At 39.0% G+C, this 26,048-nt stretch overlaps 1 protein-coding gene across 1 annotated transcript in view; it reads right to left on the bottom strand.

The window, feature by feature from the left end:
- The window catches only part of EYS (eyes shut homolog), a 1,264,258-nt gene that overhangs the window by 926,771 nt on the left and 311,439 nt on the right, over nt 1-26,048 (bottom strand). Inside the window, 1 exon segment of the mRNA XM_036318417.1 lies at nt 24,720-24,838. Coding sequence (XP_036174310.1) covers nt 24,720-24,838 — 119 coding nt within the window.

Below are 26,048 nucleotides of genomic sequence, written 5' to 3'. Positions count from 1 at the left end.
AAAGGAAAACAGAGAAGAGGAAGAGGACCAAGTTAGCAGCAGTAATTGTCCTTTCCAATCATTTTGTTGGGTAGCATTTATACTTAATAAATTAGCATTTTTTTGGCCAAACTCCCGACCCAATTATTAATAATAATATTTTTTTGTATGTGACTTATAGAACCTTGTTTCAGCTTTGCAGTAACAAGATCTAAATTTATTTGGGAAATCTTTAAAAAATTATGACATTTAGCATTGCCAGGAAATGGATGTCTAGCATAAATCTATTAAATAAATAGATATCATAGATTAAATGCTTCTTATTTTATAACATTGTGAACTTCATGTCAGTTTTATTTTTCCTTCACATTGATATTCTGGCTCTTTAAAAAGATAAATTGTTCATATTATACTTCATCTTTTGATTTACTTACAGAGTGCAACTGAATAGGAATTAACTTTAAAAGAGGTCATCCATGAGTAAAATGTCAACAGAATTGTTATACTGCCTAAACAGAATAAAGTAAAATATGAAGTAAGAGTGACTTAATTAATTGAATTTGTCTCAGTAGAGCGCACTTTTTGTATAGTGAAAACGTTGAAAAAAAGATAGATAACTGCATTGTGACAATTAATCTACTCATACTTGAGTGTGACTAGAAGAAATGAGAAAGCATATGAACTATCTATGTCAGAATAAATAGATAAAACATATACACACTTGTGCCGCACCAGCACAGCCAGGTTTGATGAGCCTGAGAGGGGGCGGTGAAGGATTAAGAAAAGACCGACAAGAGAAGAAAGCTGGGCTGGGTGGGACACTGCCCTCTCTGATGAAGAGGCAGCACCACGGCCTGCAAGCCAAAGTCTTTTATGTTTTTAGCCAGATTCCACGAGGCAAAGTAATGCGTGGTTTCGAATCCACTCAATTACATGCACCTGATCAAGCTTTGTTTACTTGCTGCACCTCCCGCAGCCTATATCACTTAGCCACCTGGGACCACAGGTTCAGACTGGACCATAAGGTCAAGCTTACAACTATAGCCTTTGCCTATAATTGTGCTAGGAGGGCTTTGCCCTCCAAGCTTGAACCTGCATGTGGCTTTGCCACGAGAAGACCCTGCCCTCTCAGTAGTCCGAGGCTTGAACCTGTCCAAACACTGTAGCTGCTCTCCACACACACTCACTCCTTTGGGGCTTCATCAGCATTCTCACACACAGAGATTGTACTTTGCAGGGTCACAAATATGACCGTCCCAACATAAAAAAAAAGATAAAAATTTTAAAAACACACACACAAAATTGGCATCCACAAATTTTAAATCATTATTTAAAAGTTATTCTGATGGGACTATAAGCCCACTTAATTCCTCCGTTTTTTCTTTCCCTTGTGCTTGCTATTCTGTGTTAATGAGGTTACTGTAAAATAAACACGGTTTTACACCAGATCTTGGTTATTTTTTCTAAGTTTAAAACTATTTGGGATAATTTCTCACTGTGTGGGACTAGATGAGACAAGCTCTCATTACTTTGTCACATTTACCCAGCAGCATATTAGATACAAGGTAGAGGACCTTAGTACTTAGACAACTGAGAAAGCAGCAACATATAGTTATGTCTAAAGAGTCTACCAACTTCAGGAATTTTTTTAAAATTTTACAATCTGGCCTGGATTTACCACATATCCTGATTATTTAAAAGAAAATGAACATTTTGAATCTTACATGAAATTTTCCTGAAATTAAATTCTAAAAGATAATTCAAACATAAATTATTACAGAACAACTAATGGGAAACAAATGTAAAGGCATTTGAGGCCATATTTATTTCCTGGGCCTCCAGTAAGTCATTCTGGTTCTTTATTTTTCCAATCATGTAGAGGGAGAGATGGCATCACTCTGGACTGATATCCTACTAAACAGCTTGCTTTCTGAGTAGATAGGTTATTGAACTATCAATAGAACACTCAAAGATATGAGATATGTGAGAATATTTCTCATAACAATGTTGTGAAGCAGGGTATTCTGGTTATGTTGTTTTGGTAGTAAGATAGCTCAGCACTCTATGTAGTAATCAATTTTAATATACAAAACCAGACAATAAAATTTGAAAACATAAAATAATATTTAGCTAACATTGTCAGAAGAGTCATGATATTAAATTGAAAATGAATATGCTTTGTTTTAAACTTATTTACAATGGATTTATAAGATGATCTGTGCCGGGAGCCAGTCCATCCTTGCTGTTTCAAGGGACCTGGCATATATGGCATACTGTTCTTAATATGTTTGCTCACCTTCTTGGCACTATGTGTTTTAACCAAGGTCACCTCTCTGAGAAAGGTTGTTTCCCCAGGTAGGGATTTTCCCCTGAAGTGAGGGAGGGAATAAAACCCCTTAACTAAGTGCCAGGCGGGTAATTAATCACTTTAACTACGAACAATCATGCTTAAGCTACATAATCTTTACTCCCTGGAATGGAGATAAGAAACGCCCTAATCTTTGGAATAGAGATTGATAGGATTGGAATCAACTGGTATAAATACAGATGTAACAAGAAAGCAGGACACAGAACCTAGACACAGAACCTACACAGAACCTAGAGACAGAAGAACTTCACTGGAGAGAACATGGCAAAAGATCCTGGACAGAAACTGGCCACAGAACCTAGAGACAGAACCTAGCAAGAGAACATGGACACAGAACCTGGCTGGAGATCCTAACCAGAACTTCGCTGGAGATCCTGAACATAACTTGGCTGGAGATCCTGGCTAGAGATCCTGGCTAGGCTGCTGATCAACTGAATGCTGTCTCTGTGTCATTCCTTCTTCGACAACTCCGTCCACACCTTTGGGGACCCCTGGACCTGCTGGGGTTGGACCCCAGCAGATCTGCACAGTTAAGACATCTGAACTACCTTTGTTTCTTATAGCGCCCAGGATCTATTTTTCTGTTCGACTTTATCTGATTCAGTCAGATTTTATTCTCATCCATCCAGTCTAACTCCTTTATTGTAGCAAAAAGAGTTTCCTGTAACAGAAAAACATTTATTTTCTAGCAACTGAAAACTTCAGGTTTTCAAGAAATTTTGAGATCCTCCATTTAACAACCAAAAATTAATAAATGAAATACATATTTTAAAATTCATGGGACTTAGAACTTGTTGAAGATTATTTTAAAAAGAGTAGATATTGAGTCTTCCATTGACATTACACTGATTAATTTTCTGGTGCAGTCTTTCACATATATGTGACAAGAATTACCTTGCTTTATGAATATGCAGGACAGGTCTTATATAAATTGATCTAGTAGGTGGCAATTGATCTGATGCAATTACAGGTCATCACTGAGAGCAAAAGCAGATGGTCACTAAGACAATCTTTGTCAAAAATGTGACAGGAGCCTGTGAAAAGGTCTTAACTATATAAATGTTATGAGTTTGCCTGGACTAGAATTTCTACTCTTCGATCTACTGTTAATAACATGAGCAAGAAGAAGTAACAAGTTATTTGAGGTTCTGACTAATTAAGCCTGTCAGTAAGCACCTCAGGCACTGGGCCTATTAGTTTGATTACACTGACAACCTGGAGGATGGGAGAGATGCTCTCCTTATTTCACTCTTGTCTTTATTACCTCTGCTCCCTCCACAATATAAACAGTTCTAGAAGAATTTACTTGAAATATATTTTTTCTTTCATGATGATTGATAAATAAATTTCTCTAAAATTAGATCTGATTGTGTTTGGTTATTAAACTACTAGACACCAATTAATTTGAAGTTCATATAAAAATTATATTTTTCAGTTTAAGCATTTCTCATGCAATACTTATATTCTTATTTGAGGTATCTGACACCCTTAGACTGAATTTATATTCTAGATCAAGTGCAGAACAAGTATTTTTAAAAAAAGGTTGAGAGAATTTAGATAAAAACTAAAGGTGGAAATCTGCCCTAACTGGCTTGGACATATTCCTGTACTTCCCACTTGTCCAGAGTATGTCCTCAGTTTTTCCTGCTTATTACATTTCCCAGAATCCAACCATGTTCTATATCACAGCTGTCTAAATCCATATAATCTCTCTTTTTATAAATACAAAGTTTTTAATTTGTCATATTGTAAAGGTTGTCCTGAAAGAATAAAAGAATGTTACAAAATGCACAGGCCCAGCTGCCAGGCCTAATTGCCTGTTTTAGCTCAACTCCCCAGGCTCCCCCCCCCCCCACTAGAGATAGGAGCAGAGGGAAAGACGCCCTCCCTGAGGAGGTTCCAGGAGATAGCCCCAACAAAGGGCAGGCTTCAATCAACCATTGAGATAAACAGGTTGTAAAAACACCAAGCGGGAGTGCCTTATCCCTATCAAGACACAAACCAGACCCCTTTGGAATTCCTTTGTTCTCCTCTTACCCTCCTGCATGCCACCCCTCCCTGATGTGTGATTTTTGCATATAAAAAGATGAAAAACCCCTGACTGGGCGCCCATCTCCTCTGCTCCTGCGTGAGTATGAGCTGAGCCCCAGCGCGCTCTGGAATAAAACCTCTTGCAGTTTGCATCAAGGGACGTCTCCTGCGGTTGATTGGGGTCGCCGTCGGTCGGTGGGACGGAGTGGGTTCCCTCCCCGGGGTTCTCACATTTGGGGGCTCGCCCGGGATCAGACGACCACCCCTCATCCGCGGAGCCGACCTTGGAGGTAAGGAGGGCCCCGAGTTGTTTGTCTTTGTCTTGTGTTTGTCAAGCGGTCTGGATTTGGGTGCGCGCTTTCGGTTTGGCAGCCATTCGGCAACTCGTGAGAGTGGCCGAACAGTGGTCGGTAGACGTGCCTGGAGGACCACAGGTTGCAGCCTTGGGGGACGCCCCAAGGGTGGTGGAGATGCCGGGGACGCCTGGTGGTCTCCTTTAGTAAGGGCGCTGATCGGGTTCAGCTGTTGGATCAGAGATTGTCAGGATCACGCCCGTCTGATTCCGCTACGTGTTTGTGGCAGACGAGGAGGGGGAAGTGGGTCCTCCTGTCTGCAACTTCTGTGTTATTTGTGTTTTTGGTGGCATACGAACTGACTATGGGACAGACTCAGTTTTTCTTCCGCGGGGTCGGAAGGCTGTTCTTAGGTGTCTTTGTTTGTTTGTTTGGTGTCTGTGTTCTTTTGTTTGATTTTGTGGACTCACTGGACGGACGCTATGGGACAGACTCAAACTACTCCTTTAAGCATTATGGTCGTTTTAAAGTCAAGGGCTGGGTCAAACCTGCTTGTCAGCCTCAGGTGTGGTTTTCCAGGACTGCTGAGAACTTGGGACCTTGAAGCTTACTGAATTCAAATGATAAAAAACTTATGTCTTGCATTTTTGAAGGTTATTCTTAAAAATGTTACTGATTGAGAAAAACTGTGTGTTGTGGTGGCTAGATGCCTTTGCTGAATGAATGTCTGGTGAAAGTGTGCGAGTGTGGAGGGAGGGGGCCTGCCCTCTCCTCTCCTTTGTGTGGCTCCACAACTTTGGTCAGGCGGGTACCTGAGTGGAAATCTGTGAAAACAGGTCACCCCTCCCTTGTCTGTCTCTCGTCACCGATCATCATGAGGTTGGGACAAAGTAAACCTGCTGTTCTTAATTACATGTTGAAAAATTTTTTAAAGGAATACAATAGAGATTGTAAAATTAAAGTGAATGCTAAAACACTGAGGAAGCATGAGTGAACAGCTGTTTGTTTGTGTGGGACTAGCCAATTTGCTACCAAAAGGGGGGACTGGATGCAGTCTTAACTCCTCCGGTAGGTTCTCACCAAAACGTTGGTCAAGAATTCTGTTCTGGAACATGGGTGCCAGGAGTGCCCCCACGCCCGTCTGGGGAGTTGGGCATTGTTTTGTTTATCTGCTCAGCTTCAGTCTGGGCTAGTCTACTGAGAGCGTGAATACGAGTGTTTATCTATTTTGGCTGCTCATTACTAGTCTGTGTAAAGTGAAAATTACTTTGATTTATTTTGCATTTCTGTTAATTCATCTGGCTGAACATTTGGACTGGACCCGCGGTGGGCTGCAAGAATCTCTAGCAGTTCTCAGAGTCTTTTGCTCGCCACTACAGAAGGAATCAGCCCACTTAGTTAATATAAATTTCTGTCTATCAGTTGCTCTTTGCTCTTACCTGGGTTGTAAATCACTGTAATTCCAAGATTGCTTAGTTCTGAGATTGCTTATAAAAGAGTAAAAGAAAAAAAAAAATCTGTGAGGAAAAGCAGCCTGGGCTGAGAGAAGTGGGGGGGTTGGCAGTTATGCTGCTGGCTGCAAACCTAACAGGTCTTATCAATGAACTTCAAGGTTACAAAAAGTAACTGTAAGCACAGTCTTTCTCTGCCCTGGTTTATTCTTTTAACCCCTCCAATGCTGAATCAGACCGATACCTGTTCTTAGTTTTATCACAAAAGGTCTAGATATATCTTAAGAGTAAAAGTACATTTAAAATATGTTCATAAATATTAATCTAAAATTGCCGAATGTTCACCTTTGGTAATCATTAAAGGATTAAGGTTTCTAAGAATAAAATAAAACAACAACTGAACTCCCGCTAGAAAAGAGGAGGAGGAGTCTGACTCAGACTGGCCGAAACCTCGTTGGGTTAGAAAAACCGGAGGCTGCATATTGAACTTATAGGCTGCAGTTTGCTGGGCAGATGTCCGAGCCCAGTTGTGTAGAGGTTAGCTGCCTCTGTGCAGCAAACAACCTTCTCCTGTGCCAGAATACATTTTAAGAAAATAGAATGCATAATAGACCAGTAAGCTGGGACAAGTAAAATAGGGAAACTGAGCAGAAACCACTTTCTCCCCAGATGACTCAGCACAGCCTTGCCTAGGTGAAGAGACCTCTCCAATGATCCTGTCCTTAGCAGTGCCGAGAGAGAAAGAATGGAGACTTTGTACCCCCCAGCCAAAGGCCCCCACATCTGTTCTTGTCAGGCCCCCATCAGGGGACTTGGGCAGTGTTCCTGTTATCTGCCAAAATTCCCAAGACTGTAAAAGTACTTGTTCACTGAAAAGGTGTAAATATGGATGTTTATTTGATGTTTATATGTCTACTTAGGTGTAATTATTTGTAGATAAATGAAACCCCTGGATAATTTTCTGGTGATTCTGGAGCAGCCTATTCAGTCTTGACAGAGCCAATGGGACCAGTAACATCTAAGAAGACACCAGTTCTAAGAGCCACCGGACAAACTGCCTTTTTCCTTGGACATCAAAGAGGACTGTGGACCTCAGAAAGAACACGGTAACTCATTCGTTTCTAGTCATGCCAGCATGCCTGTACCCCTTACTTGGATGTGATCTCTTACAGAAATTGCAAGCCATCCATAAGCTTGTTCGAGATGCCCTGCCAGTGCCACCTCGGACTCTGTACATCCTTTCCAGCCTGGGGACTCGGTATGGGTAAAGAAGTTCACAACCCCAGGACTCACCCCAACTTGAAAAGGACTATTCCTGCAGAAAATTGCATAATAGACTCAGATGATGCCTGCATCTTCATAAACATGGCTTCAGAAAGACAAGGACAATTTTACCTTATATAGAAAGGTCAAAGTATGGACTTTAGTCACCTCCCTAAAATGTTTGTATAGCCCTGCCATTTCTCATGTTTAGTAGCGGAGGATTTGACTGCCTGAAGAGGCCATGATGCCAATATTATGTTATTATGTTTCATTGTATTAATGTGTTGTATTAACCTTCAATTCTCTTACAGGTTTAAATGCAGCTGTAACTGGCAAATATCCAGTCTCCCACACTGAGGAACATTGCTATAGCTATGTGTTAGCTGTCCTGGAAGGGGACTATGTGGGGTGAACTCCAAAAGTAAAGGGTGTCTAGCTGCCAAGAGGGCAGGTGCCCAACTGGGCAAAGGAGAATACCCATCAGGTTTTAGTCTCTATCGAGAGACAGTTGACAGTTGGCAGCCTGTATACTATCTTTTGGGCCTGTTTGACCATGCCCATGTCAGAGGTGACACAAAACCTCAACTGTAGAAAACTGGGAAAAGCCTGTTTGGAATAGAAGGCCTAAGGCATGGTTATGCATTTTTTTAAGGACATAGAAAGAAGGTTTAAAGGCTAATTTGAAAGCATGAAATTTAAAAAAGGTTGTATATGTGATAAGAAGGAGAAGAGAAATGTTAAAAGAAAATTAATCAAATGATACAGGCCAGTAAGTCAGAAAGAGTAAATAATTTACATTCTGCCTCCCTAAACAGAGGGTAAATAGTTATGCCAAAGTACTTAGGGAAAATGATAAAAGAGCAGTAACAAGAAAAATCAGAAGATCTTAGAGCAGATCAGTATGTTTTTCTCCTTATATAATTCCTCTGAAATTTGGCAATGCTTAATAAGTCATGGCAATACATTTCTTTGCATAAATTCAATAAGACCAGTTTCCAGTAGTGGTTTTATTTAATGAAAACTTTGACTGGAGTATCATGTTTTAAAGAGTTCTGTCTGAGCTCTGAAGACTTGAAGCCAATAAAAGTGCCACAGGAAAAGCCTGGTATCCTGCTTGGTAGCCCTGAAGATGGCTGGCGCTGAAGCGTCAGGCCCATGCCCTACCATCACTGGCGGTTGGTAAGAGTAGAAGGGGAGCAATAAGGATGCCTCTGCATCCCTGCGGAACCCCATACACTCTGGGCCGCAACGAGTAGGAGGGCTACTGAGATGGGCCTTAAAGCCTAGAGCGTGGGCTCAGGTGGAGTTGCTACAGGTGAGGGATTCACCTAACGCAGCAGATACAGCAGGCAGGCCTGATGGCAGCTGGATGGCTTGGCTTCCTGGCCCTACGGGGCACATTAAGATTCAATCATGAAATTCCAGCACAGGTAGTCAGTTACCATTCTTGTTGTGTTTATGCAAACATCAGGCCAAATTGAATACAGTAGATAAATTGGTCTTGATTTGGCTTTTTGATAGCCATAGAGGAGTTTTAAGAAGAAAAATCCCATTTCAACAGAGGTTATTAAAACTGAAATGTTTTCTTTCCCTCCCACCAGACCATTGTTACAGTTTGTCTCTGCCAGGTCACAAGCCCACCTCCTTCTGTGCCCAGGCCTCATCGTCCCTCTGACAGATAGCAAGGATCTCTTGGCTCTGAGAGAAACTTCTGTCCCTCCTCAGCACGAAGCAGCTACAGAAGAGAATTCAACGCCCATTTTCCCTGAAAGAATTCAGAGCCAGGATCCTTGAGGTAATATAGTAAGCAGTTAGACAGACATGAGCAGAGCAAGGACGATGGGCCAACTGGCACTGACTCCCCAGAAGCAGGAGGGAACTAGGCTGCAGACAAAGCAGCCCAGGAGGCTGCCCTAAAACCAGTGGGCCTTTACAGATTCTAGTGACTCTTCCAGACCCTGTACTACTCATCTCACCCGTTTACTCAAGTTCTTTCAGGCTTTCCAGTCTACCCAGAAAGCAGACCAGAAGCACATCCAAGATGATCTGCCTGTATCCGGTTCATCCCTTCCAACCTGGTGACACTGTTTGGGTAAAGAAATTTGTCACCCAAGGACTGAAAGGACCACCCCCACGGCAGTCAGGTCGACGGGATCCCGACGTGGCTTCATCACACTCGGCTTAAGACAGCCCAGGCAAAATAGAGAAGTCCAGGACTCAGTGGACCCTCATATCCACCCTTATGGGTCCTCTTATTATATTGCTTTTAATTCTTACTCTTGGGCCCTGTATCTTAAACCGACTGGTCACCTTTATCAGAGAAGGAATAAGTGCTGTGCAGGTACTAGTGCTCAGGCAGCAATACCTGTCTCTCCGCCAGAGAGATAGTTTCGAGAAGGAATGTCTAGAGACAGAAGTTCCATGATTAGAACTTACCAAAAAGCAAATGGGGGAATGAAAGAATAAAAGAATGTTACAAAATGCACAGGCCCAGCTGCCAGGCCTAATTGCCTGTTTTAGCTCAACTCCCCAGGCTCCCCCCCCCCACTAGAGATAGGAGCAGAGGGAAAGACGCCCTCCCTGAGGAGGTTCCAGGAGATAGCCCCAACAAAGGGCAGGCTTCAATCAACCATTGAGATAAACAGGTTGTAAAAACACCAAGCGGGAGTGCCTTATCCCTATCAAGACACAAACCAGACCCCTTTGGAATTCCTTTGTTCTCCTCTTACCCTCCTGCATGCCACCCCTCCCTGATGTGTGATTTTTGCATATAAAAAGATGAAAAACCCCTGACTGGGCGCCCATCTCCTCTGCTCCTGCGTGAGTATGAGCTGAGCCCCAGCGCGCTCTGGAATAAAACCTCTTGCAGTTTGCATCAAGGGACGTCTCCTGCGGTTGATTGGGGTCGCCGTCGGTCGGTGGGACGGAGTGGGTTCCCTCCCCGGGGTTCTCACAGTCCTCTGTAAATATTTTTTATTTACTAATATTTCATAGTGATCCCTGCAATGTGCAGATATGTATATAGAAATTATAATGACATTACTTATAGTTTAGTTTTGAATTGTTAATTGTATGAGTTAAGGCCTTTATTTATTTGTGGTTTTTTTTTTTCTCAGAGACAATACTAAGCACCAACTTATACTCAGACACTATGAAATAAACTGAAAATACTCCTGCACATGATATTATTTTGGAATTTTTAGTATCAATTTAAAATTTTGTTTTAGGTTTAGTTAACATTTATTTTAAAAGTATGTTTATTTGCCTTCAAATGCCGAAACATACAGAAAATGACATCAAAATTTTAGTGTAACTGAAGATACATTTGCTTCAATTAATCACACACAGGATCAAAGGAAAACTGGGAGCACAAACAACAGGAATCTATTGATTAAGCTAGTTGGGTCAGCAAATTTTAAGAAAAGATCTGTCTGCTCTCTCTATTTGCTGGAACAGTTAAGAACAAACATCTGATGACTTATGTGTGGTAGTTGGTACCACTTGGGAGAAGTGACCAGTGGTTCATGTCCTTAAAAAAAGATTTCAAAGCATTGGATTTTAAAATTATTTTCAGTGTAGTACAACGGTTACCAATAATGCAAAAGAGGCTATGGGGGAATTATTTTTTCTCTTTTTTTTTTCTTGTTATATTGAGTTTTTCTTAAAATTGAAATTTTGGGGTAAATTTTTAATTATTAAATATATTTATAGCTGGATTAAAATATAATACCTTAGAGCCTTTTCCTATTATAAAAATAATTCATTTTTGTATATATGTATATAGACACACACATATATACAGCACATTTAATAAAACATATTAAATGTCAAATTTTGATATATTTTTTAATTTAAAATTTAAATTACTCAGTGAGTACACATCTTCACTAAATAGTTCTGGCATTGAAGCTTTAATTTGTATAAATACATTTTTATATTGTCACCTCGGGTAAATTCTGGATTGAAGTCATTCACTTGATACACTCTAGTTATCTGAAGGATGAAAATTAGACTTCTAAAATCTGTAGCAAGGCAATAAATATCTGTTCTGATACTTGTGAGACAGCAATTACCAATCTGCAAAGTATATCTGAAAATTTCCTCTTAGACTCCTCTTACCTCCTGATACCACAAACAACTCTCATCTTTCTCTGAGTGCTTATGTTGCTGGAGTCCACCCATCCCATTAGTGCTTTTTATGTCCCATAAACTGGCTGTTTCTGATTCTGCCCATCTCTCACTGACCAAATGCAAATATCATACCAATGTCCAGAGTGCACTGAACCACAATTACAGGGAGAGAAATCAAAGCCCTTTTCTAGTCCCACAATCTGCATTAGGCAGTTGGATAAATTGATCCAAGTTCTAAAGTAGTTTGCATCCCCAGCTTTTGCTATAGCTCCTTCCAGTTACTGTAGCAATAGCTCCTCATTAAATGACTTGGTGAGTATCTTGCCAAAGAGGAAAGCTGCTGAGTTTATAAGATTTTAAATTATTTTCCATACTGCATGTCTAGTTCAGAAGTCAACTAAGCTCTAGTAACCTGCTTATAAGCCTAGGGACTAACATCCTGAATCCCTTCACCCCTTTGGTTCGGTGCAACTGTACCTAGATGCTGTAAGTTTCTCTCACTGCATTTCTACTAATGAAATAACTACATCTCTCCTAGCCAGCATTCCCCCTGCAGGTCTGGTTCTCTACTAAGCTTTAGCAAGACCTACTGAATAATGGTTCACAGCATAGGCCGGGCTGCTTGCAGCAGTAAGGTTCCAGTTTACCTTTTATATAATTTATATATGAAGCTCTACCCAAATTTTGAAGAAAAATGTCAGCTGTCTAGCAAGAGGTTGGCATATTAAATTCCAACTATTCTGCAAGCATCACAAAGTAATTTAGTTAAAGTTGCATATTCTGGAAAAAGATCCCCAAGGCCCCATTTTGTTCAATGGCCTTTCAAATCAGCCCTCAGCAATGTCCCTTCAGGGATCACCCTGCTCTTTCCGAAACAATGCCTTCTAAAATAGTCATATATCCTTGATGACTAGCACTTCCACTTCTGGAAGTGCTCACCAAAACTACCTGAGGATAGCACTTTTTTTCATAAAAAATATTTCCACTTGAGAAAGATACCTTTAGCATCTTATCAGTCTTCATCCTAAATTTATGTTTTATAATTCTAGCTATAAACTCTCCTCAGCTCCAGTTATTCTGCAGATGAGAGATGAGAAGCCGATGCTTAAATTTTAGTCTCTGTGGATGCATCAGATCACCTGTTGACAGCCTATTCCCTGAATCAACCTGTCCTCCCATTACCTCTCAGTGCGAGTTTCCAATTCAGAGTACATCGACTGCACACTCAGGGTTCCATACAAGAGGCTTTCAAACATGAACTTACACCATGCCCTTGACCTTCTCCAGACAGCCTCCAGAGAGTGTGGACAGCCTAGTATTTATGCATTACGCTTCTGCATGTGAGTCTTCTGTGGAGTCTTTTAAAAATAGGGAGGCTCAGCCCTCACTCCCTACCTACTAAATCAGAATCCCCAGGAGGTGCGTATTTTTAGAAATGACACGGGTAATTGTGATGTATTGTGGAGTCTCCGAAATACTGATTTACTTGTGGGATTCTCCTCCTCCCCAGTTTCTCCAGTCCTGTGGGCAATTGAACTCAAACTCTGATATTTTCAGAGGCACAGCAAGGCCAGAAAAGAATCTCCAGAGAAGCATGTGATCTTCAGATCTGTCTTAAGGCTACTGTATCTGTATGTATTACTGTATAACCATAAGAAGCCTGCTTTACTTCTATGAACATTGTTTTCTATGATGTGCCAGCGAACTACAAAAAGAAGTCCTGGAAGGCACACAACGCCACAGAAAAAGGGATCCACATTTTCTGACAAAAAGTAACTCTTGAATGTACACATTTAAACAATGTTCAGGATTAGCCCAGTTGGGTGGCTCAGTGGTTGAGCATAGATCTATGAGCCCAAAGGTCATGGTTCCATTCCAGGTCAGGGCACATGCCTGGGTTTCTGGCTCAATCCCTGGTAGGGGGTATGCAGGAGTCAGCCAATCAATGATTCTCTCTCCTCATTGACATTTTGTTTCTATCTCTCTCTTCTTCTCCCTTCCTCTCTGAAATAAAAAAAAAAAAATTATATTAAAAATGCTAACCCCCCCCAAAAAAAAAACCATTAGCACTATCAGAAATAACACGGCTGTCTTATATTTATGTTACATTTATGTTTTTATACTCATTAACACTTATATCCATGCCAATCACATTGGTCTCTTTTGAGGTTTTCATTTCAGATGTTTTTAACTATGAGGGTAAACTTTTCTTGTCTCAGGGTTTTAAACACAGCAGTTAGAGGAAGAGAGTTTTTCTTGCTCTGAGAGGACAGAGAAGGCCAATTTGAATCAGATAATGAAAGGAATTTTAGAGATAAAATAGGCAGGTTTAGGGAGTCTGAGGAATAAAGAGGGTCCATGGTGGTGGAGGAATGTATAGGTGAGGGCTTGGAGCCACCAGAAGGCATACATTCACAGAGAACAGAAAAGGTGCCACAGGATAAGGGGAACATATTTTCACGGGGAGATAGAGGAATGTTGCAAGATAAGGGGGAGAGAAGGAGGGGGGCACCATGTGGGTTTTGGACTTTGAAGCTGATATTCTATATAAGACTGACCAATTATAAAAAGCACAGGGTCATAAAATGGGGAAGGGGTCCAATTAGAAGGGAGCATGAAGAGACAAAGAACTACAGCCTTACAAACCTTAGAAAAAGGGGCTTAGTGGGTTACCCCCTCAAGAACCCCTCCCTACCTGGGAGTTTGTATTTGCTTCCAATAAATTCCCACCTTTTTACTAACAAGTCTTTTAGTCCTCGAATTTTATTCTTTACACTTTGTGAGGTAAGAACCTGCAAGGGGGAGATCCACTCCCCAAACCCCATGTTTCAATAAGCTTTAGGTGGAGTGAACCAGATAAAGGCTTGATGCCTGAAGAGAAAGAGCTTAGGCTGCGGTGCGTTTGCTTTGTGTCTGTCAGAGCCTTTCACCTGAAATGTAGCAAATTCACATGGAGCTTTAAAGGGTGTCCCAAGAGCCCCAACAGCCTGGGATCATGTAAAACAAAAGCTATCACCAGCTGTGGGACTCTCTGGGATCTTGGCATGAGTACAGACTCTGTAGGTTTCTTTTCATGAGAAAATTTAAAAATAGTTAAAGAGATATAAAGACCTGATATTCATTCATTCATCCTTTATTTCCTTTCTCTCTTTATCTCCTTCTCTCCTCTCTCCTTCTCTCTCCACAATTAAATGATCATCACCACCAGCAGCAAACGTGGTATATATTTATTGATATGTGAAAGGCACTAGGTTAAGCATTTTACATGTGGTATCTCATTGAATCTTCATAACAATATTGCAAAGTAGCTGCTATTACTTTGTCCATTATTAAAATTAACTGGCCGAAACCGGTTTGGCTCAGTGGATAGAGCGTCGGCCTGAGGACTGAAAGGTCCCGGGTTCGATTCCGGTCAAGGGCATGTACCTGGGTTGCAGGCATATCCCCAGTAGGAGATGTGCAGGAGGCAGCTGATCGATGTTTCTCTCTCATCGATGTTTCTAACTCTCTATCTCTCTCCCTTCCTCTCTGTAAAAAATCAATAAAATATATTTAAAAAAAAATTAACTGATTGAGGCTTAGAAATATTAAGTGACTTATGTGAGGTAACACTAGTGAAGGCAAAGCTGTCTCTCTCCAAAGCCCCTTTTGAATGTGCAGCCTTTGGGTTCGAGAGGGCAGGCTGCAAAATTTCACCCTAGATAGTCAAGATGATGCCACAAGACACTCTCCCTCATTCCAAACCAAAGGTGTTCATCGTTTACATAAATAAGCTATTTCTCTGTTGGCTATAATGGATATGTATATATTCATAGAATGTTTATAAGATCAAATTTGAAGTAATTGACATGGACTCCAGAACTTAATTTTTAGAAAGCTTGTAACTTCTGTTTAAATCAGGGTGATTGGGAAAAGACTATAGAAAATAGACAAATTCTCTTTTCTGTATATGTACATACATACATGCATGCACACTTGCACATATACTTGTGTTCACAAATATATATCCATTGCCTAACTCAAAATTTCCTAAACTTTTCACTATTGGTAAACTCCTCACAGACAAATGGGAAGTTGGGATGACATAGTTAGAACATAATGGCATTCTTAATTGATGGAGATAAAGGATTGACTCTCCTTGACTGCCTGAAGCCAATTCCAGCCTATCAGCAAGGGCTGAATCATCTGGAGTGGCTGAAGGGCATTTCCCCAAACCTGAAAAAGGATGATTGTTTGCTGCCAGACAGCTCAGGGCATCTTAATCTACATGTTATTGCCTCCTACTGGCCAAACACCTGAACAACCTTAGGCTAATTCTTCCAACCTGATAATGGACTCTGTAATTGAAGCCTGACCCTTTGAAGTGTATATCTCTGCCTCCTCTCAGGACAATTTGTGTTAATAAAAAGCATGGGGTCCTGAGATGAGGAGATCTTAGTTTCTTTAGCTAGGCTCCTCAAAGAAACTTTCAAATACCTTTCAAACTTACGCTTCCTCTGTGGACTCTTTATTAAGTTACACACAGCCCTTCTCCAGATTGCTGGACCCTTTTAGATGCTGGAACAAGAACCCTGGCACTTGACCACTGTTCCTTTTAGTTAATAAACTGTGGTGCCGGGAGCCAGTCCATCCTTGCTGTTTCAAGGGACCTGGCATATATGGCATACTGTTCTTAATATGTTTGCTCACCTTCTTGGCATTATGTGTTTTAACCAAGGTCACCTCTCTGAGAAAGGTTGTTTCCCCAGGTAGGGATTTTCCCCTGAAGTTAGGGAGGGAATAAAACCTCTTAACTAAGTGCCAGGCGGGTAATTAATCACTTTAACTATGAACAATCATGCTTAAGCTACATAATCTTTACTCCCTGGAATGGAGATAAGAAACGCCCTAACCTTTGAAATAGAGATTGATAGGATTGGAATCAACTGGTATAAATACAGATGTAACAACACAGAACTTAGAACACAGAACTTAGAAGACAGAACCTACACTCAGAACCTAGACACAGAACCTACACAGAATCTAGAGACTGAACCTAGCGAGAGAACATGGCAAAAGATCCTGGACTGAACCTGACTACAGAAATTGGCAAGAGAACCTGACTAGAACCTGGTGACTGAACCTGGCTGGAGAACCTGGCTGGAGAACCTGGCTGGAGAACCTGGAGAACCTAGCAAGAGAACATGGACACAGAACCTGGCTGGAGATCCTAACCAGAACCTCTCTGGAGATCCAGACCAGAACTTGGCTGGAGATCCTGGCTGGAGATCCTGGCTAGGCTGCTGATCAACTGAACACTGTCTCCGTGTCCTTCCTTCTTCGCCGACTCCGTCCACGCCTTTGGGAACCCCTGGACCTGCTGCGGTTGGACCCCAGCACTGTGGAAGTACACCTGTTCTTCTGAAGGAAGATGTGTTTCTCTCTTATTATCTTAAAAGCAATATATGAACACAATATAGCCATTTAAAAAAAAATCTTATATGGACTTAACCAATAAAAATAGCATCTATCTAAATGGTAGAAGGAATGATTTCTAGGAAACAATAAAATTACTGTAGATTTGTTCTATGACTTATTACTGTTGTAATGTACCCCGCGAATCACAGGACGCCTCAAGAAGTTGAATTAAAGAGTCACATTTATTGCAATCTGGGACTATGAGGGGCCATTCCCTAAATCTCATAGTAACAAGATGGTCACAGTTCCAGGGTTATATAGGCAAAAAACACAAAGGTATTGATTATATCCCAGGGTTTGGAATGAGGAACCTGGTTCGCAAAAAAAGCAGTTTACAGAAGCAGAATTAAGCATGTTAATTACAGTTTTGGGTCTCTGGATCACTGAGTTGACAGAAACACATTATCTGGGACCGCTGGGTTGACAGGAACACATTTTCTAGAGCCCTCGGGTCTTGAGACCACTGAGTCAACTGGAACCCATTATCTGGAACCCTCAGGTCTTGGGATAATTGTGCTGTCCTGGTTTCCAGGTACAGAGGAATGTGCTTTCTAAAACCAGTAAGATAACAATCAATGGGATAGTCATTCAATCAAATGGGATGATTTATACAATTCAGAAAATCAAAGTAACTTTTCTATTGTTAAGCCAAACAACAGGGTTAGAGTTAAACTACAGTTTCTACCTGATGGTTACTACCATACTTCTTTACAAGTCACTTAACTTATTGGAAGTCACTAACTTATTTAATAAATTCTCAGAAATAAATTGTGAAGCCTAGAGTTGAATGCTAGTTGTAGTCATATATGTAAACAAATGATAATCTAAAAGTATAATGTTTGTATTGAAACAAATTAAAGCTACATTTGTCTCATAATTATTTGAAAATAAACCATTTGTTGATGTATGTTGGCTAATATTGGCAATGGAAATGGTTTTCAATAAATTCTAAATAATTTTTAAGCTGGGTGATTTCTGGGAACTGTCCATTTTTATTAGAGAGTCTGAAAATAAAATTCCTTTCACCAATCTGTTATGTTCACACACAATATTTATGAAATTCAATTCTGTTCCATAGATTTCTTAAAGCTTAAAATTTAACTGTAAATCTCACTTCTCTATAATGAATCTTGGAATAAAAGAAAAAATATGTCTGAGCTTCAAAAATAGATTTCACAAGTCAAAGTACTAAAGCCCATGTATTTCTTTACTCAGGTGGCTCAACAAATCTTTTATCAGTTTCTGTCTACTTTTGCTTGGCATATAATTAAAACATTTTTGATTATTTGTATCAAGGCTGACAGATTCAAAACAAGATCAGTGGCGAGGAAACCGGGTGCTACTTAAAGACAAATTAACTGTGATCAAATAAACAATTGAGATTATATTTAAAACAAACCATATGATCAATGAACTAAAATTCTATATTAGTCATGAATTATATAAGAAAAACAAATCTATAATCTACTATATTGTAGAAAGGATAGGAAACTGACACCCATTAACATGAACCACTTTCATAAATGTAATGTTACATTATTTTTAATAAATTTTTAAAGTAAGGATCTGTGTAACAACAGGTAGAGATCTGGGTAATAAAAATATTTAGATACATTTTATTCTACATAGACAAAAGTAGGCTTTTTAGAATGGACAGTACCAAATGAATCATTTTGTTTTACCTAATTCACACAGTGTCTTTGTTAACTGGGTTTTGTTATTAGCTAATACATCAAGGTTAAGATTAAATTTATGGCTATACTCTCAGTACTTAAGATGTTGCAACTAATCAGTTTAATCAAAAGATTTCATTGAACCTTGGGGATATCATTATAATCAATCAGTCATTGATTATTTTTTAATACTCTCAAAATGATATGAACCATTATACTCAGCCTCTGTGAAAATCTATAATTTCATGCACAGATTTTCTGATTAGCAAATGTCAATACATAAAGAGTAAGAGTTCACTAAGTTATTATTACAAGTGAGAAAAAAACTGTATTATTATCTCCCAATCACAAAAGATTGGAATGAAAAACTTAGATTTATTTTCTTTGTGTTAAAAACAAAAGCACTGAAACAGATGGAAAAATCCAAAAGAGAATAGTGCCTTTAAATAGAAGATGCAATGAAATATGCTACTAAAAACTCAAGGGATAAATCACTCAGTTTTTCAGACCTTCTTTTATTTCTCTTTTAAAGTGATAAATTGCGAGGAATCAGTACATATGAAATAGAAACCTCTGTGCTTCTTCCCCAATATCACACAAGTTCAGAGCTAGAAAATGCCATCAGATACCTAGTTCAGTGATTCTCAAATAGAAATACACATCAAAATTGCAAGGAGTTATAAACTACCCAGGTATCTGTATCCATCTACTGAATCCAAATTTTAAGCATGTGTATTTTCAAAGATAAACCCCTAGTTAAGAACACTTGAGCTCAATTCTTTCATTTTATTAAAATGAACTGATAACTAAAAGAAAAAAAAAATACTTATGTATATTTTGAATTATATATTTATGTATAAAATGAAAAGCTATCCTTAAATTAATAAAATAGTGCCAAAGATAATGAATTTGAGTGAATATTCTAATGCTTCTTCATTTTATGCTCCCAATAAGTCATTTACTATAAGTGACTTATAATAAGTCATAGAACAAATCCATGTCAAAGACAGAGGATCTCTAATGTCCTCTCTACTGTTTTACTACGTTAGCAAAACTTATAAGACATGTAACCTAACCAAGTTACACAATGAATAAGAAAAAATTGATTTTTTGAGGTTCACTATTTCAGATGGTATTCTATAGGGCCTATGATATAAAAGCAATCTTTGTATACAACATAGCCATAGTAAAAATTTTATAAGTGCTAAGACATTTGAGGCTTGACACATGTTGTCATGTTCCTATGTAACTGAGAAATTATTGAGAATAAAATTCACTACCATCTTCTTTTGCTACCAAAATGAAATTTTATTTTTCCATCGAAGAGTATTTGGACAATTCTGTGTGTTTTGAGAATTCCGAAGCTCCCAAATTCTGACACTGAGTCAGTCTCCGTGTTAATTTCCAGCAAATGAGATTAAGCAAATCTTCATAAAGCGGGTGAGAGCAGGAACAAATGAAGGCTTTTGTATTCAGACACAGAACGGTTGGACTGAATCCTCACTGATGAAAGGTTAGTAATCAGAGAGGGGGAGCAGAACCTCAGGTTTCTAATTACCCATGCAGAAGGGACAACTGGGACCTGACCACTAATTAGCTAAGCACCGGGAACCAGAGGGATGTAGAGAAGATCCTGGGAGCCAATTTTGGTATGAAAAGGGTTGGAATCACTTGGCAGATTAACCTGTCTCCGAAAGGGGCATGGGGATGACACAACAGGCATTTCTGTAGCAGCCAAGATGAACTACGGAGCAAGGGCTGTTGCCTCATAATCCTGGCTCCAGCCACCCCCAGCTTTTACTCTACAACCCCAAAGGGAGGCAACAGGCAACTCTCTAAAGACTGACTTGGATTTTTCAGCTATCTGGTGGTGAAGGTGAAGGTGAAGGCAGTTTTATTGTGTGTTTTGTTTTGTTTTGTTTTCACTATAATACATATCAATTCAGTTCTGCTATTGTTCCTGAATGTTAGGAGAAAATTTATATCTCTAGTATATTAGTACATATACAATGCATACATTTTAACATAGTTGTATGTGAATAAAAACTTTGTTCTTTCCACGTGTTAGTTCTAGGGCACTCTTTTAGTTTCTCCTGCTGTTGTCAAAATTAAGCATTCATTATTCATGTAAGATACAGAGGAAAATGAAAGTAAAATGAAAGGGAAAATACTAGAATAATTTGATCATACATATTTAAATAATCACAAAGAAACAGTTATTCTCAAATATGCCTAAGTAGTTAGTTACATGGAGGAATAAATCTTATTCTACCCATTCTTAACATTGCATCTCATTATATGCTAAGCATTAAATTTTTTCTGGTTTTATCCCATTGTTTTCTGAGGCTTACTGAACCATAAAAAAGGAAAAGAAGAAAACTGGCTCACTGTTACAAAATACTTATCCTGGTTTCAAAGTCTTCCGATGTTTTATTTAAGCTCACATTCATGGTGCCACATCTACTCGTAAGAAAATTCTGCAAAAGTGAAAATGTTCATTTAAAGCTACACTGCACCAAGTTCAAAGAAGAAGCAAACCTCACATCTGTGATATTACCTGGATTGGTTTCGAGATTAGGACCCATACAAAAAGCAGACTGTTAACTCCTGTAGCCAAATGGGGGTGCCTTATAGACTGAGCAAAATCATTTTTCTGTTTATCACAATTACTAAATATTTTTTTTCAGAAACATCACACACCATGCCTTTCTTTTCTCTTCCCCTTCAAAGCCTTCAGTGTTTCATGGTTAATATTTTACCAATGAGTTGATGCAAGTAAATATGAAACTCAAATTGGGCCTTGCTTTCTTTCAAAATTATCATTTTTTATTTCTTCCTGCCTGGCTTAGTGTCTTCGAAATGATTTCGTGTTTCAATTTATTATTATGGAGTGTATTATTTGTCCAATTATGTACCATTAACTAGTATTTCTATAAAAAATGCAATATTTATCATGTCATTGATGCAACGGTTAACTTAGAATGGCTTGAGTGCTCAAACCCTACATATTCCAAAGGAATGGTGAGCTCTGACTGGCTTTTTGGAAGACAACGTCTGAGCCTTGGAATGTCCTGCCTGTAAGAGTGTGCTTGATCCCTGACAAGCTGGGCTGTGCCAAATAGCTTATGCTAATGATGTGATTTACAAGGAAAACTTGCTTTTAAACCTGGGCTTTGGACTATGTTGTATCCATTGGAACGCTGCAGGAGCTGAAGCCGGATTAGCTAAAATCTGTGCCTTGTGAATGACCCGGATAAACACCCTGGGCATTAGGGCTTCAGTGAGTTTCCTGATTGGCAACACCTCAGTGGGCTTGTCACACATCATGTCTGAGAGAGGAAAGTGCTTCACAAACATGTCCTCTAGGAGAAGGCACCTGAAGCCTGTGCCTGCTTTCTCCATGGCTTCGCCATGTACGTCTTTCCTTTTGCTACCTTTAATCTATAACTTTTCACTGTAATAAACCCTAACCATGAGTATTCTGACTCCTCGTCAATCATCAAATCTCAAGGTCATGTTTGAGCCTCAGATACAGTATCTAAAAGCTATCAAATCCTTTGAACATTTAAAAAAATTTAAACAATCTATTGTTCCCATCACATCTCCTCTTGGAAGAATATTATCAAATCAATAATAACATTTTGTCTTCTAATTGATATATGAATTATGGTTAGAATTATGTAATTTCATTAATCAATTTAATCAAAATATAACAGTCTAGTTGGTAAACACTATTTAGAGGATTTTATTTCATTTTCAACCCTGCTGCTTTCTGATTTGTTTCTTTATTCTTTGTACCCCAGCTTTATGGAGGTATAATTGACAAAGTGTTCAGAGTGATGATTTCATATATATATATATACATTATTAAATGATTTAATTAAATAATTAAGAATTAATAAGTTTAATTAATATACCAATCATCTCACATAATTATTTTGTGTGTTTCATGAGAATACTTAACATCTACTCTCTTAGCAAATTTCAAGTATACAATAGACTATTATTAAGTATAGTTACTGTATGATACATTAGATTCCCGGAAGTTATTCATCTTATAACTGAAGGCCTGTACCTTTTGATCAGCATCTCCCTATTCCCCCCAAACCCCAGCTGCTGGTAACTGCCGATCTATATTCTGTTTCTATGAGTTCTACCATTTTTTAATTCTTATTTTTTAAATTATTAACCTATATAATAAAAGCATAGTATGCAAATTGTCCCCTCAATCAGGAGGTCATCCGGGAGTTTGACAAGGGGGCAGGGCCAGCCGGAGGAAAGGAGGGATTACCTGGCCAGCAGCCGGAGGCTGCTAGGGACCCTAGAAGTGCACAAATTTTGTGCACTGGGCCTCTAGTTATACAATGAAGCAAGATTGCAAACTAATACTAGTCCAAGCTAGTCTGAATAACTTCTTACTGCCAATTTATAAAATGTATAAATGAGAGGATGCTGTACTTGGAAGCTTTATTATTTGGTACAATACAGTTTCTAAAGTTGCAGTCCCTGACTTTTCAAATGATTGGCATAGTGTCACAAAGAGAAGTCATGGCAAGGTCAGGACTAGAAGTTGAATATTATGATTATGGGCATAAAGCTCTTTTTACTATAATAAACTCCTATTATTGCTGAAGTTATAGCTGAAAGCATAGACTAAAATAAAGTTTAATCACATTATGGAAATTAGATGATTTACCTGCAAGTAAAAGGGACTCTAATTCAAGCCATATTTAAAAATAGGACATAAGTGATCTCATAATTAGATTCGGAGGTTGGGTAGGCACCTGGTGTGGGGAGGGGCTTCATCAGTTCAACAATTGATCAAGTCAGGTTTCTTCTCCTTCTTGGCTCTGCTACCTTCAGAGTCACTCATTATTAAGCAGCACCTCACTCCCATTCTTGGGCTCTGACAATGGTAGCATCAATTATATGTGTAATTCCAGATGTTTGAAGGTCTAGGACAGGTCACTACCTTTAACTTAATTTTTTTTGCTTTCCCCAGAAAGAACTTCACTCTTAACACAGAAACCAGCATCAGGTCCCATGCCCATTCCTACAGGAATCCTTGCAAGTGGATGAGATTAGCACAGCCACCTTACACGAAGCATCTGGCATGAATTAAGACATAGCATCAGGGCCACTACACAAACCTCAAGGGTGGTTGGATAGCTGATGGACCATCCTGTTTCTGGACACAGCCCCATACACTAGTTATAACTCTTCATTTAGGCGGCTGCATTCCTTATGGGAAAGACACAATTTGCCGCAAATGATCCTCTCATTGTAAAAACAAACAATGTCGGTATAGGTATACTGGTGGTCTGAAAACAAGTCTGTTCTTCAAAGCATTTTTTCCCCTAAGCTCGGCTAGTGTGGTCCTTTTGTGAAAATCAGCTCTGTTGCTAAGGAATAAACCGTAAGCCTATACCACTATTGCAGCATTAACCTATGCTGTCTGTCATTTATTCTCTGAAGCCAGTGAGTGAATCCACCTTGAGTAGATGTTTTTATGTCAGGCTTTCTGAAAAATGACCAGCCAGAGGGGATCCCATTGATTTGCCAACTGTGTCAGTTCGTTTAAGGCCGAATGGCACATGCTTCTGACAAAGGCTGTGACAAATGGATATGTACTGAAGGGGCAGCCCTGACACAGGAGAAGGCAGAAAATGATGGAAGTATACAACGCCAGGTGAAAATCAAAATAAAATTCAAGCCTACGTATTATGTGTGTGTATACAATACCTTGAGTTAGGTAAAAGTAGGTACCTATGAGGCTAACAGCACTCTTCAGAATAATTTCTGAAATTTTGCACAAATTCAGTATCACCAAGAATTGTGAGAGCAGAGTGAGCGGTTTGTTTTGTAATATCACATCAAACTGCATATAGTGGTGACTAGATCATTTTTTTACTACCGTTGAGTGAATACAAAAATTGCTCGAGTTTCTGTTTTCAAATCTTAATAAATACTCATATGTACCAACATGCCCCAGAGGCCAAAGTTAACTATATATGTAGGGTTAATTGATGCGACCACGTAATAAAATATATCAATAATATTCATGGATACTAACGAGATGCAGATCTTTGCAGGTAGAGTTGTGCTCATGGGCATTCAGGATGCAGTCAACAATGTTCTGCTCACACCTCAGGCCCTGGTATCCAGGGTTGCAGAAGCAGAAGCCAGCAACCACTGAAAACAGCAGAAGACAGAAAACTCATTACATTCCTTTCATCACCGTGTAGGTAATACTAAATGCTCTAAAGAATGTTGTGCTCATCTAAATGTGTTTCACTTTTAACCCCAAATTGTGAATTCTTATATGTAATACTCTACATAGTTCTCTGCAATATTTTCTAAAAAACATTATAGCTCAGTTCTATTTAACTTAAATTATTTAAAATAAGAATAATCACAAATAAGAATAATAAACATTTGGTGGTGATTTGCAAAGTAACAATGGAAATATCCAGTTTAGTTTCTTTCTTGTTTTGTCAGTAAGAATACCTGTGGTCAACAGGTTAGTTTTGTATCAATTAACTTTTCTCAGATTGTCTTAGGTTTAATAAACCAGAAGTTAACTGCTTATCATAGTTCTTGGTACAACAAGGTACATAAAAGTGCACAGAGATCTGAAAGTTGATTTTGAACTATCTAAGCCTTTGTTCAAAAGAGCTTTCACATTTCATCATAATCTTTTAAAAGTCATGATCAGAACATGGTCTCTATTTTATCATTAATGGTGGAAAAAACTGTCTCAAGGAAATGGCGACATCATGAATTGCAGTTGGAGTAAGCGAGGATTTATAGCTGCTTCTATAAATCCCTGGGTTCCTCATTATCCCTGAGACTTACCACATATTCTCCACTGACACTGCCTCTGTGTAAGTACCTGCTATTACTCTCATTAAATGCTTAGATCCTGGCTGGCAAAAGCATTTTTAGTGTAATGTGAGGTACTTGGCTGGTTTCTAGATTTCTGCAGCCATCCTACTGTGTAGAACATGTAACTGGGTCCCCTAAGGAGAACAAGCCAGCCGACAGCCCTCAACAAGAGACGGGGGACACAAAATATGGCAGCTCTTTAGACAGAATTTTATTTCTGTCTTACTTTACTTTTTTCACCCAGCATCCTAGTTTTCAATGTCTCATTTAATATAAATGATCAATTGATATGCATATATAGTTGTACATAAATTAATGAGATAACAGTTATTTGGCGCATCTTTATATGTTACAAAGGTATTATGTATGACAACAAATTAAAACCAAGTGTTATACAATATGTCATGAAGACATTATGGAACCACATCACTCATAATAATATTTTAAAAAGGGTTTATGACTATAGTTCAAGTTCATATATTGATGCAAACTGACACATAACAAATAACCAGAGTCA

The sequence above is a fragment of the Myotis myotis genome, unplaced genomic scaffold, assembly GCF_014108235.1.
Source record: "Myotis myotis isolate mMyoMyo1 unplaced genomic scaffold, mMyoMyo1.p scaffold_m19_p_7, whole genome shotgun sequence".
Lineage (NCBI taxonomy): Eukaryota > Metazoa > Chordata > Mammalia > Chiroptera > Vespertilionidae > Myotis > Myotis myotis.
The sequence above is the reverse complement of the archived record's forward strand: the minus strand, read 5'-3'. Positions and strand labels throughout refer to the sequence as shown.